This window comes from Dacryopinax primogenitus, assembly GCF_000292625.1.
Source record: "Dacryopinax primogenitus strain DJM-731 SS1 chromosome Unknown DACRYscaffold_27, whole genome shotgun sequence".
In the NCBI taxonomy this organism is placed as follows: domain Eukaryota; kingdom Fungi; phylum Basidiomycota; class Dacrymycetes; order Dacrymycetales; family Dacrymycetaceae; genus Dacryopinax; species Dacryopinax primogenitus.
Window position 1 is genome coordinate 20,368 of NW_024467224.1, and position 13,018 is coordinate 33,385.

The 13,018-nt window shown below is 52.9% G+C and overlaps 5 protein-coding genes across 5 annotated transcripts; 1 reads left to right on the top strand and 4 right to left on the bottom strand.

Moving 5' to 3' along the window:
* Window positions 1-762: 762 nt before the first annotated feature.
* Window positions 763-1,884, bottom strand: DACRYDRAFT_60100 (NADP-binding protein; the record flags this gene model as incomplete). The annotated part of the gene is made up of 3 exons (XM_040775614.1): window positions 763-1,055; window positions 1,109-1,241; window positions 1,312-1,884. The coding sequence occupies 3 exons, from the start codon at window positions 1,882-1,884 to the stop codon at window positions 763-765; spliced, it is 999 nt and encodes a 332-aa protein (XP_040623564.1).
* Window positions 1,885-3,233: 1,349 nt separating this feature from the next.
* On the top strand, window positions 3,234-6,928 carry DACRYDRAFT_119896 (uncharacterized protein; the record flags this gene model as incomplete). The annotated part of the gene is made up of 9 exons (XM_040770886.1): window positions 3,234-3,773; window positions 3,823-4,282; window positions 4,335-4,579; window positions 4,635-5,115; window positions 5,166-5,475; window positions 5,521-6,013; window positions 6,069-6,248; window positions 6,295-6,660; window positions 6,710-6,928. 9 exons carry the CDS (start codon window positions 3,234-3,236, stop codon window positions 6,926-6,928), a joined length of 3,294 nt encoding a protein of 1,097 aa, XP_040623565.1.
* A 415-nt stretch (window positions 6,929-7,343) lies between these two features.
* DACRYDRAFT_119897 (uncharacterized protein) lies at window positions 7,344-9,651 on the bottom strand. The gene is made up of 3 exons (XM_040770887.1): window positions 9,159-9,651; window positions 8,822-9,108; window positions 7,344-8,772 (listed from the first exon to the last, which is right to left on the bottom strand). Exons 1-3 carry the CDS (start codon window positions 9,578-9,580, stop codon window positions 8,423-8,425), a joined length of 1,059 nt encoding a protein of 352 aa, XP_040623566.1. The 5' UTR covers window positions 9,581-9,651; the 3' UTR covers window positions 7,344-8,422.
* Window positions 9,652-9,808: 157 nt separating this feature from the next.
* Window positions 9,809-10,396, bottom strand: DACRYDRAFT_112476 (uncharacterized protein; the record flags this gene model as incomplete). The annotated part of the gene is made up of 1 exon (XM_040769426.1): window positions 9,809-10,396. One exon carries the CDS (start codon window positions 10,394-10,396, stop codon window positions 9,809-9,811), a length of 588 nt encoding a protein of 195 aa, XP_040623567.1.
* Window positions 10,397-11,021: 625 nt separating this feature from the next.
* Window positions 11,022-12,496, bottom strand: DACRYDRAFT_112477 (uncharacterized protein; the record flags this gene model as incomplete). Its single annotated transcript, XM_040769427.1, has 3 exons — window positions 11,022-11,282; window positions 11,334-11,525; window positions 11,753-12,496. 3 exons carry the CDS (start codon window positions 12,494-12,496, stop codon window positions 11,022-11,024), a joined length of 1,197 nt encoding a protein of 398 aa, XP_040623568.1.
* Between the last annotated feature and the right edge of the window lie 522 nt (window positions 12,497-13,018).

The following is a 13,018-nucleotide window of genomic DNA, read 5'->3' on the forward strand; positions in this document are numbered from 1 at the left end:
CTTTCGCATCAACTAGGGTCTGCCTGTGCGTACCTAACGTGTGGACAGGATGTCCATATGAGGACGCCCTATGGATATAGGTGATCGGACGATTCGGTTGAACGTAGTCGCCGGATTACCACTCGATAACAGTCAGCGAAGGCGTAGAATCAGCGGGGAACATTTGAAAAAAAAAGCAGTGTAAGGCGCTCGTTCGCACATTCCACCTTCACTGGATCCTGTCCCTGAAGCTGGGGCATTTGCTTCTTCGTTGCCAGTGATCTGATCGTTGTTTTCTTTTTACTGGTAGTGCGTACTGCCGATTGTATCACCCGATACGTAAATGTGTGTCGTTCTTCAAATCCTCACAGTGCTCTGTATACACAGGCTGGCCATGTTAAGCGCAAATGAATTTGAACTGACCCGAAGCACAGACATGGTTGAGACAACCGTACCGGTAAGACGAAGTTGACAAAGGTTTCACAGGTGATTAGCAAGCGGTTAGGGTTTAATGCATTGTGTGTCCACGTGCTGATGACTAGTTGGGCCAATCCCCTGTGTATCGACAGACCCTCCATTGAAACAACTTCGGTGTTCAGGGTCAACTCGACAACCGTGAGTGTGTCCAACCTTGCCCGTATTCATAGCGCCCCGTTGGACTTCACAACTCTGGGATCTAGGACACAATGGCGAGCTACGCTGTATTGTTGGGCCCTCTTGCTGGCACATGATTTACTATCAGAATTATCACTCTAGCTACGAAATTGTTCTGTCTCTCATCCTCTAATATCCAATGCTTCTCGCGGTATCAACAACGCAGTCCTCCAAGCTGATCCACTTGCCGCCTAGCACCTTACGTCCGAGCTCACTATCAATTTTCCATCGGCTCTCTTCTGCTAGATCTCCGGATACGTTTCCAGGCAAATCAGAGCTCGGAAATGCGCCTGTTAATGCATCAAGGACGTTGTTCATGCTGATGGGTCCGGCCGCTGCGAAGATCCTCCGTCCGGCGAGATTGGGCTGAGTGAGCGCAAGTAGATGAAGCCTTCCCGCGTCTCGTACATCAACGTACCACTCTGGCGGTGAACTAAGTAAGTTATGTCTTTTTGCATCAGAAGACAGTACTCACGAGGACGGTAGGAGAGTACGGCGGTATCCCCTTTCAGAAGGTCTGCTATCCATCCCGGAGTGAGGGAAGGTTTGCCGTGCAGCACCGGACCCCACGTGACGACGGGAAGGACGGACGACAATTGGAAGTGTGGCTGTCAAGACAACGTATCAACATTCAGTAAGCATCAATGAATAGGATCATCCCTCCTCCTCCTGATCGACGAACCTCCATGCAGCCTGTTCTGCGAGCGCCTTCGCAGCCCGATACTGGGACCACCAGTCCTTCTGTGCAACCAATTCTTCCCGCGTCATGGCCTTGTATGCCTCGATCGCATTCTCGTTCCAGTCCGTCTCTCCCAAGACCTGGTCCGGAATATCTGGTAACGAAACGACTGCGGCGGAGCTGGATGTGATCACGAATCGCTTGATGCTCTTCTCCTTTGCCGCGACGCGTAACGGGACGAGCACGCTCTCTACCGTTTTGGGCACGAAATCGACCCCTCCCGCAAATTCGGGCAAGGCAACATGAGCGACCGCATCGGCATCGGCGAACGCACCGGCGAGCTGCACCTCGCTCACGAGGTCGTCGACGAGCACGAACTCGAGCCGTGCGGGGGAGACGTCGACACCCTCCTTCACGTAGGCGGCGCGGAGTGCTTCGGCCTTCTGTAGAGAGCGTACCGTACCTCGGACCCGGTGACCTGCACGAAGAGCAGCGAGTCCGACGTGAGAAGCGATGTACCCCGTGATACCGGTGACGACAATAAGAGAATCAGAGCTGAGTGCGCTGAACATCAGGTTTGTGTTTCTTGATCCGTGGTGTCAGTTGTATTCAGGCGATTTGTTGTTGAATAGTAGAGGCGCATCTTCGACTGATTTTATACGATAAATGGAGGGCTGACGTCCGCCCGCACATCTGTCAGCATTTTACTGCTTCTAACTCCCGATGTTGGACCGTGTATGACGGTACATATGGGGCAAAACCCTATTCCCTTCCGCAGGATAGCCCGACTCACGGAATTCACACGCACATCGCCCAGAAATTGCCCGTTTCACAATTTTCTCACCGCTTTAGCATGTAATCCTAATAATTAAATGCCCTTCATGACAAATGCATGCAGTTCTCACGGTTTTCTCACGGTATTACCCTCACATTTCCTGTTAAAGCGCTTACCCCGGATCCCTGACTTCTGCCCGCATGCAGCACTACACCAAGGGTTCACCAAGTATTTCCCTCCTTTTTCACGCATCTTTCACTCGGATATCATTCAACTTCCTCGTCAACATCCTTCACCTACTCCTCCTGCTCATAAAGACAGGGTAGGGATGCTTCTCTCTCGCTTTCCCAAACTCTGGCTCCCTCTTGCGTTTTTACTTCCCCCAGCTGTCCTCATCTGAGGTCCTCCATCTGCCGAAGCTCGGAGTCTGGGGCCTCGACTGATCCTCATCAAGCCAAGCGTCGTTACAGTAACGCCTTCTTTTGCTCTCTCTTCTCTACTACCGAAAAGCAGTTACCAGCGATCATGAGCGCTATATTGGCCATTCCCGCGATTGGCTACTTGTGGTGTTTGTTTACCCTCACGTGTCGTTTTGCTCTGTCGCCCTTCTTTACCGTGGCACTATTGACGACACAGTCAATCATCACTCTTCTTCCCTCTCCCTCCAAGCATTCTCAACACACCCTGCCATAATATCATCGCTCTCTCGTCCTCCTATCGGCAACACGGTCAATCATCACTCCCAATCACCCTCAGTGCGAACCTCCAGATGGCATCATCTTCACCAGCTCCGCTGTCGTGTAGTAGATGCAATACTTGCGACCTCTTCATATATCATGTATATGTACGTCTCTAGCTCCCATACTTTTGCACTGACTTCCCTGCTGTCTCTCCCGGAGCCGGAGCTGTTCACGGCGCAGACCATATGCTTCTGCGGCTGTTGCTTGGATGAACACTTTCATCCCGCAGATCTAAGGTTCCGCTGTCCGCAATCGGGTTGCAAGTATTTCTATGCGGTGCAGCTCGCCTTTTCTCAGACGTCACGCTCTCACTTATGCCTTAGCGCAGAGCGTCAATTCCTGGACACACGAGACGTCTTGCGAGAACCAGCTCCTTGGCGGTCAGCACTGTAGTATGCCATATGCCATGCACATTCCTGCTCCGCCCTACCGTCCCGATCTGCCATCTCGCACCAATCGCCAGACCCCACCTCTGTCTGGTGATTCTCAACCCTCAGTTCTCCCGGCTCTCGTAGGTTCTGCTGACCCTTCCTTGGTCGACACAGCCAATCATCACCTCACCTTCGATGCCTCTTCGCATCAACAAACTACTGTGCCGTCAGCATTCAGTCCCGTGCGCCTCATGGGCTCGCTACCGGGTTTGCCTCTTCCCTCCTTCGGTTCATTCATGGATCGTCTTTGCGACCAAGAAAGCGACAATTCTAATGCCAATCGTATGGCGGCCACTGCTCGCCATCTCCCTGCGGCAGGATCCCGACGCGCCTGTGGACGCCCCTCTCGAGGTGGTAATGTCAGTCGTCAGTCCAACCACATCGGCAGGCCGACTACAGGATTCGATCCCGAAGTGCCGTTACTTCCATCTGATATGCAAGCGGAGGATGCGTCACGGGGCCTTACCTCGGACCAGCATGGTTGTGCGGTCATAACGGTGGTCCTTCCTATCCCCGTAAGGATTCCTTCCTTTGGCGTAGCAAAATGTCTAATGCGCAGCACAGGTCACCAGCACATCCCCTTTCTTCATTGGCCGCAACGGTATGGGCAACATCCCTTACAGAGGACTTGAAGCCGATGGTCTTCGGGTCCTCGTCGATCGCTTGAGTCGCCTTCATCTCCTTTTCCACGTGCCTTCATCCACCACTAGTTTTCTACAACTACACCTCCGTCTCACTGCAGCTCTGGTGGCCCATGATCTCTCCTTCCCTGCTCCGACAAATGAACAAGGCGAGGTGTTACATGCTGCCACCCCTCACTCATCTCCAGAAATATCTGAATATGACAGGAGGCTGTTCGACATTGTCAGGCCTGGTCGCCGTGTCAGTGGACATCCAGGAGCGTACAAGTACGTGATGATCAACACAGCTCAAACCATCCTCCCTCAGCTTCGCAAGAAGTTCAACAAGTGGAGATGTCCAGAAGCCACAGTTCTCGCCCATCCCCACGTGCTTGTCTTCGTCGGTATGTTGGCCCTCTAAGATGTTACTGCCGGTAGCTTATTCTCATGACTTAGCCCCTCACCATGGTCCAATGTTCGGACACCTTCCGGCTTCTCTTGGTCGTCTTCCAGGCAAGCACATCTGCTTCTCTCGCCATGCGCTACATCATCTTTCGCATTGTGTACCGCACCATCCTCATCTGGAAGACATCTGCTTGGGCGTTCCCTGCCTTCAGATAACGGGCAACCGCATGACCCCAGACCCAGCGGAGCCTCCGGTTCATAGCAATCAGTTGCCGACTCGGCGCTCCCACAGTCAGGTACGTTTGTGCTTAAGTGTCGTTTCCTGTCAATGTCAGTTCACCACTCTGTCAGAGTCCTCCTTCGTCTGTAACCAGGCCGGCCACTCGTCCACGACTTGCTTCCCCACCCCTGCCTGACAGCCATTTGTCGGTAGTCAGCACAGTCAATCATCACCTCAACAGCCCCTTCCTTCCAGCAGGACCTGGGTTTGGTGCTGCTGGCGACCACGCACCGACCCGCCCGTCCTGGTCTTCTCCTCACAGCGCCCCTCCTTCAGACACCATTCGCTCTCCAGCCCGTCCATCCCCTTCACCTTCGATTGTCTCTCGAGACAACACAGTCAATCATCAACCATCTCGCGACATATCCACCCGTCATGTTTCCGCTGGGTCTCACCCAGCTTCATCCGCAGCGCCCGCCAATCAGTGGGACCAGTGGTCTGTGATCAAACTCTCATCTGATGATGAACCTGACATTGCTCCGCTTGTCTTTGCTGGGTTCACTGTCGATTCCAATTCAGAGGACGAAGATGACAGTATCGTTGTTGATGGAGGTGCATCATATCGTGCGGCTGACCTTCCAAGACATCTGACCATCGGGCAGCGTGGCAACCTGCTGAGCTCGGTACTCAAGAGTATAATAAGTGGGTCCGGGAATGGGCCAATGAAGCGCGGCGAGAGATCGATCTGCTGCCTGCTCAGTATGACAAGCCGTTTGTGGGCGAACTTTACCCGGGCCAGCCCTCCACGCACATGGAGCCTGCGCTCCAAACCCTAGGAGTCGAACTCTCCATGACATTCTGGATGCTGTTAAACGCCGCCTTCCCCCTGTCTGGGCCACCTTCAGATGTCGGGATGGACGACTTACGGGTTTTTGCTAGTCGTCTCTCACCAGACATGTTTCGAGTCGAAATGTGAGTACCCGCCTTCTGTTCGCGGCTCATCTGATCTTTCCGCAGAACAAGCGCTAGGGTTACGCCCTCTGCTCGTGGGCGACTCCTCACTTCTGGACAAAGCCCGTCGCACGTGACCTTCAACCTCCTCATGCGCCATTATCTTAGTCTCAAACCTCAAGCCTACAGCACCACACCAGACGGTTACATGGCGCTGAACCCGCCACACGATTATGACCCCTCGGACAGCCTGTTTTGGCGAGGTATCGGTATTCTTTCTTCCCTGTGGTTGCTATATGCTGGTACACCGCCTTTCAACATTTCTCCTTTTGTTTTCTTCGTAGGAGCCTCCCAAGACAAGCCGGCGTCATTAGCAACTCTGAAGGATGCCTCCTTACTTCGGGCTTGGGCACCCAGAGCTGCTGAATGGCTTGATTCATGGGACCGCCTAGGAGACTCGCACATCTCTGACCATCTGCCGCCAGTGACTGGCGATCGTGGACCGCAAGCGCAACACGACATGAACACGTTCCGCGTCTACCTGGACGCGTTAGACATTGTGAGTGACTGTATGCAGTATGTGCTATTGCATTGTTTACCTGAGCTTCTCATAGGATCTCCCCGACGCCCTGGACACAGACCTGACGGGTTTTAAACTCACAGAAACGGACCATCGTCGCATACACGACGATCTCTTGCACTTATTCCTCCTCGGATCGCGGACCATCTCACCCCCCAATCATCAGTTACCATCCTACTCTGCCGGGCTCATGTTTTTTGACAAGTTGCGCATGGTGAGCGCCCAACCGTCTCTCTCTCGTGATGATTGACAATCTCCAGTTTTACCTCCATCGCGCCTTCGGCAGCTTCAAAACTTTTGTTTACACGGTCTGGCAGGACATCACGGTCAACCCGGCTGCATACCTTCTCCAGAGGGTCAAGTGGATGTATCCATCGGCCGCCCAGGATGCGAGCGCATGGGCCGACATCAAAAGCGCTCTGATCCGTTTTTTCTCGCAAGACGGGCTACCGGCTTTGACCGCCAGCACTGGTACCAAAGCCTTGTCGACATTGTACGAGCTATATCAGGCCGGCCCGAAGGCTTGCACCCCGCATAACACCATGCACCAACCACACATACGCCGCATACTCCTTAATAAACTGGTTTGCAGACATGAAGTTCCACCGGGAGACGCGCAAATAACGGTGAGTCCGTTGCTGAATATGATCCCCGTGATCTCACACCTATGCATAGATTGAAATAATTCCCAGTCGCCATAAGCCCATAGGACATGCTGGACAGCAAGCGGAGCACACCACCTTTGCAGCTCGCGTGTGCTTTGCCCGGCTGACAATACACTACGGAGCTTCACTGCATGCACTTGCTGTTGCTGGAGATGATGGGGAGGAGTTCGACCGCATAATCTTTGCGGGGCTTCTCACGCCTAGCATCGCGGAGTTTACGACACTCTGAGCGCTGAGGGGACATATATCCCGAACTCTTACTTAGTCTTTTTATCGATATGTCTGCCGTAATTGAATGATATGTCCCCGCTCGATATTCGAACTTAGGCAGCTATGATTGTGATTGTGATGGTATTGGACATCCATCTCAGAGACTGGGGCCTCTGGACAGCACAGTCATTCATCACCTCAACACTTTCGATGATGAGGCGGACAACACAGTCATTCATCACCTCTTTCTCTCCTAAGCCACGCCTATCTATGGCAGTCACTCATCACATCGAGGCCTCCTATGACAGATGCCCACCGTGGGCACAGTCAATAATCACCTCCTCTTCACCTGTTCGCAGCACAGCAGACATCCATTTGTTCTTCCCACAAGGCGCTTCAACACAGTGCAAACTTGGTTGACATTGCTTTCGTGCGGCAAATCCAGTTTCATTGCAAATTCGTAACTACTGATACGTCCTAGAACGCTGTGTCCCTATGCTCATCCAACGTGTCTACCACCCCGACGAGATTCCTCAGGAAACAGACGAGTGAATGCTGTGGAGACGTGGTTTGCCGTCCAGGTACCTGCTTTAGAAGCAATGAGGCCCGGGGGTGTTCCTTCGCAGATCTCATCATGTTCCGCACTGCCCGTCGCCAAACTGTACCCAACCACACCAATCAGTTCCAATCTCGCCCTGCTCCTCTCGGTGCTGTTTTCAGTGCTGTACCACGCTCCACGTTGAGACATGTATTCCGAACGCAAGCGGTTCCAGAAGCGGACGAACTTGACGAGCAAACCTCGATGGTTCTGGTAAGTCCGTCGGCACCCAGACCCTCCCATAGGATGTCCCGAAAACCAAGCAGCAAGTTGTTCTGTGGTAACCCGGCCATCCCAGCCCTGGCTCCGCCAGTTTGCGATCTGCTGAGGTGTGACGTGAGCGTGCCTGGCGAGACCTAAAGAGGTATCGTAGTAGTTGCCGGTATTTGCAGACGGAAAGCAGAGCTTGGTCGCGGTATCGAAGAATAGGCTTGTACGCATGACAAACCAGGCAATGCACTTCGCAGTGATGAGCGGCTGATGCTCGGCAATGCCGTTAAGCGCGTCGTGGACAGCTCCATGTTCAGTAGCCAGGAACATGGAGCTGAACTGATAATTCGGTTCCGCCATCGTTACCTGGTTGATTTTGCCGGTAAGTGCTCTTGGCCGCTCTTCATGTTGATGAGGAATCCAGGGAGAAGGAGGTGGACTTCGTGAGAGGGTGTCGTCCACATCCATAGCCGAATTTCCCGATTCTGGGACGTTAAAAGGCAACACAAGGGTTGCAGCAGTTGCCATCAGTCGTGCAGGGGCGGGCAAGACTGCCCGACCTAGAATGGAGTGCTGTCTCCCTGGAGGCATAATGTCGTTTCAAGACACTTGAACCAAATACAAGATGTACACTTGTCCGCTGAAGTGTACTCGAGGGAATCCGGCCGGCAGTTGTTCCATAAAGCGCTGCATCTGCAGCGAAGATCAGTCCATGGGTTCGACCAGCGAATTGGGTGTCTCTATGCCGTTCAGAAGGTGGTAAAGAATGGCAAGCCGCTGATGGCCCACTTGCAGATACCAGGCCTCCGTGTTGAATCGGCGCCCTGAAGGGACTCGCAACGTCACTACGTTGTAAAAGCTGTATTCTGGCGCCAGAAATCGAGTGAAGTTGTGCATGGGAATCTTCTCCGTGGGCATGAAGAACAGGCAGAGCAGGACGTCGGGAGGAGAGCAGTCAGGCAAACCGCTCTTCTTGATCCTCGCGCGCCCATAAATGGCTCCATCACCGTCATTCTGATCGTCTTCGATCAGAATGACAGAGCAATACTTGGCAACTGTGGGACTCATGAGGGAAAACATTGTTCCTGTGATGACAGGGCTTACATTGCGTTGGTGGGGCCACAGCGAGAGAGCTAGCAGACCCCACTGACGCCGGTATGGCATCAGTGGATACATGTACCCAAGTAGACTCGGGTGCATGTGGTGGTGATGATTGACTGTGCCGCTCTGGAACGACGCTTGCTGTAGCAGAGATAGCAGTAGCAGCCTCTGCTGCCGTGTTTACCACAGGTCGACCAGGTGCCGCCAAAGCTGAACTAGCTGATGCTGGAGAGAGGGGGACATCCCACTGAAATCGAGTCTCTCGCTCCGCGGCAAGAGCGCTCAGCAGCCTGCTCACACGGTCAGTGCGTCAACGATCAGAGGGGTGAAGACCGCTGACTGGTTCGTTTGGGAATACACTGATTCCTCCCGCTGACCATCAGGGGGAGGCACTCCAGCCCCCGTAACATTCTCCCCCTCTGGGTAGGCGCCCTCCTCCCTATTGTCGGCCTCAGCACCTTCTGCTCGCCCGTCACCAAGAACCATGCCCGATCTCCCAGGACCCACATTGACCTCTTGGTAACCCTCAACCGAAGTCGACAGTTGATCTTCACCATCCTGTACCAGCAGGAAGCGCTGTAAGCCCCTATCCAGAGGACCAGAAAGCTGTGATCTGTCCGTGGCATCCAGTATGGAGGCGATGTGGTCGCCTCCACCACGCCGGACTGGGGAAGGCCTCCGCGTTGTGTGCGACCAGCGACACCCGTCTGGGTACTGATGGCTTAAGTCGGTGATCCCTCCAGGCATCCATCCGTTGAGCATACTGTCTAGTCACAGGGCGATTGCTGAATGTGGACGCCAGCATGAATCGAGTGGAATCAAGTGGATAGCAGCGAAGGTGGTGGTGGGCAAGGTGCATGCGCTGTGGTTCCACTAGTGGGTGACTGTAGGGGACCGACACAGTCAATCATCACCTAATCGACTGTGCACACTCGATTTAGAGATAGAATAGCTTTTAAAATACAGGTAGTTCTACTCGTACTCTGTTACCTAATCCATCAGGTTGAAAGATGTGCAAGCCCGTAGAGAAACTCTCCATCTTTCCGTCAGCGCGATGTCATCGGATCTGGAGGAATACAGCTCTATGCTCCTCTTCAGCTCCAGCAGCTGACGAGGAGTCAGTCGACAACGGGGCACAGGCAAGTCGACCGTGTTGAGACGGTGTGGCAATTCGTCTCCTCGAGAAGGAGGCTCAGTTGACGAGTTGAACCCAGGATTGGGTATGATACCTTCGACAGAACCGGCTGCTGGTATCTCTCCTTCAGCCCTATATCGTTGAGGATCGCAAGTATATTGCGGATCCTCGCCCATATCCATGTCGATGCCTCTGGCTCCGGACTCGATACAGCCGCTGATGAAGAGATCGACCGGGCGACGGTTGCCTTCAGCCAGCGACAGGGTGTGAAAGTTCCACTGATTCTGAAACTGCGTTGCATCGTCATTGATGTCCGGCAGGAATAGCCACTGCAGGAGCCAGAGGTGATCTTTGTTCAGCGGGTTGAGGCCGTGACGATCCTCCAGTCCGTTGAAGAACGCGGCCCACTTGCGTACGAATGCCTTCTTCACATCGACCCACATTCACTCGATCTGGGTATTGTGGACTGATAAGCCCCATATGTACGAGCCTCTCCCCATACCTCGATGTTGAACCATCCATTCCGCGACTCGCACGTTTTCCGAGCCATGATCTCCCCTGACTCTGGATGGTGTCCCAAAATCTTCGTGGGCAGCGAGAAAGACTTGCAGTACCGTGTCGGATCGGTTATTGTTCCCCACGGGAATGGCGACCACACATTTGAGAATAGCCATCAACAAACGCGTGCGTCCACAGCTTCCATCGCACAAGGGCATGCTGGCCATCGTGGTGCCAGAGACTGTTGGGGCCAGCAACACGATATGCTCGGCAAGGGATAGATGCCTTTCTGAATGTCGACAGTGTGAGATCAAACCGACGCAGGGCGGCAGTGAGGCAGGCTAGCTGAATGTAGTGTCCTCTGGAGATGAGATGTCCATTGAGCATACGTCTTCCGCTATCTCGAAAGGTGGAGCGCCAGTCACACACTATGGTATCCAACTCTTCGTCAGTGAGCATCACCTTTCGTCGCAGTCGGCCCGTCCAGCATGTGCAAGTCGTGCCATCTTCGAGGACGATAGACTGGGAAGGAGGGGAACCAGGTGCGCAAATTGCATAGTCGACAAGTCGTCACACTATTGTTCTCTCAGAGACACTGAGAAGTCCAGCAGATGCAGCCTTTGAAGAGTATAGATACATCCCCCTCAACATTTGAGCATCGATTTCGAGCCGAGGTCGACCGGCCTTGGCCATATGTCGAGTTACAACCTGTGGTTTCGCTCTGGGGATGTTGTCCACTGGCTTAACCATGGACTGGTCTATCTGGTCAAGCATGTCTCTGACTTGCGTCTCGAGTCTTGCAACGTCGACAGGGTCATAGAGAGACAACACCTAGTCAGTAGTTAGCAGATTGACACACCAGAATAATCACATGATACTCACGGGCTGCACCTCGTTCCAGAATGCGACGATCTTGCTACGAGCGTTCTGCAACCTAGCAGGCTCTCCGGCGTAAACTCGGAGCTCAATAATGACATTGTCCTTCAGGGCATCAAAGCAGTCCACAATGGCGAGAGCACCCTCATCAGGATGAGATTGACAGGCAGCACTGTTGATGAGAGGCATGATACGGGTCTAGCAGAGATTGCAACGGTAGAGGATGAACCCCCCGCGCAGAAAATCTAGTAGGATGCCAGATCTTGGGATCGGTTTTGGTTTCTCTCTAACATTGTATATATATGGAAACACATTATTATTGAGAAGCACGCGATTCGAGCAAACAGATTCTGTCTGGGGTGAAAAGGAAAATTCGCGGTTATGATGTACAAGCTATATCTAAGCCACTGCCAGGCAAAACAAACCAGTGCGCCATGCTTTGGTCGCACTGTGCCACACATCCTCCAAGATATCGCAAGCGCGGTCATCGCGTCATACACCGTATCGACAAAGTGAGCCCCAGCAAGGCGCGAATGGTATTCGGCAAGGCCCATCTTTTCGCCATGCTTGGAGGCTACCTTAGGTGACGTCCTCGGGGAGGGCATCAGGATATCCTTGTGATGCTGCTTGAATCCATCGAAGGCTTCCTCGAGGCATGAGAGTGGCAAATCAGTGAGCTGAAACACAACATCGACAAGCTCCGCTCCTTTGAAGAAGCTTTGCAGGCGCAGGAGAAGCATCGGGTCGTAGGTATCGTAGGAGATAAGTCCGACCTGTGAGTCGAACATGACATGATCGAATGGTGCTTCACCAGGTATGTCAGTGAGGTGATGATTGTCTGTGCTGCCCACAAGAGGTCTCCCTGCAACGTTGGATGTGGTGAGGTGATGATTGACTGTGCCGTCCGTGAGGTCACCTCCTCCAGCTTCAGAGGAGATGAGGTGATGATTGACTGTGTCGTCCTTGAGGACAGCTTCTCCAGCTTCGGAGGAGATGAGGTGATGATTGACTGTGCCGCCCACAAGAGGTCTCCCTCCAACATTGGATGTGGTGAGGTGATGATTGACTGTGTCATCCCCCTCATTTCCTCCTCCTACATCAAAGGTGTTGAGGTGATGATTGACTGTGCCACCCAAGGGGGTTCCACCATGGAAGGTGTCAGGTAGCATGATAAAACTGAAATGTGAAGACTAAGATATAGGTCAGTTAACAAGACAGCAATGGTTGTAGGGGATATGCATGCCTTGGATACCATGCTCATTGCTCTTGACAGGATGACAATATTGAAGATACAATGAAAGTGGTTGTTTACTGTGTGATATGAAATGCTTCCAAACTTTGCATTGCCCCACTGTCAACCTCATGTGTTGTCCAAAAGGGGACAGACAGAAGCAATGTCCATGCATGGCATGGAAGAGCCAAACCAATAGAGTTCAACAGCAAATTCTTTGTTCTCCTTCTGTCAGCTTGAGAAGCACTGTAGAGACAAGCAGTAGAAGAATAACGGCCACATCATTGATGGTGAAATAAGTGCCCAGAATAAGGTATGGTGATTCAGCAAGAGGTTGTCCTTTGCAGGAAGCTCCCCACTTAGTAAGTAGGTGAGAGTTCCCCCATGGCACTAAATGAAGGTTGGTGTTAGGGCAACACAGGCTGACTAAGTCTGCTCACCTAAGAGTGCCAAGAGTCTA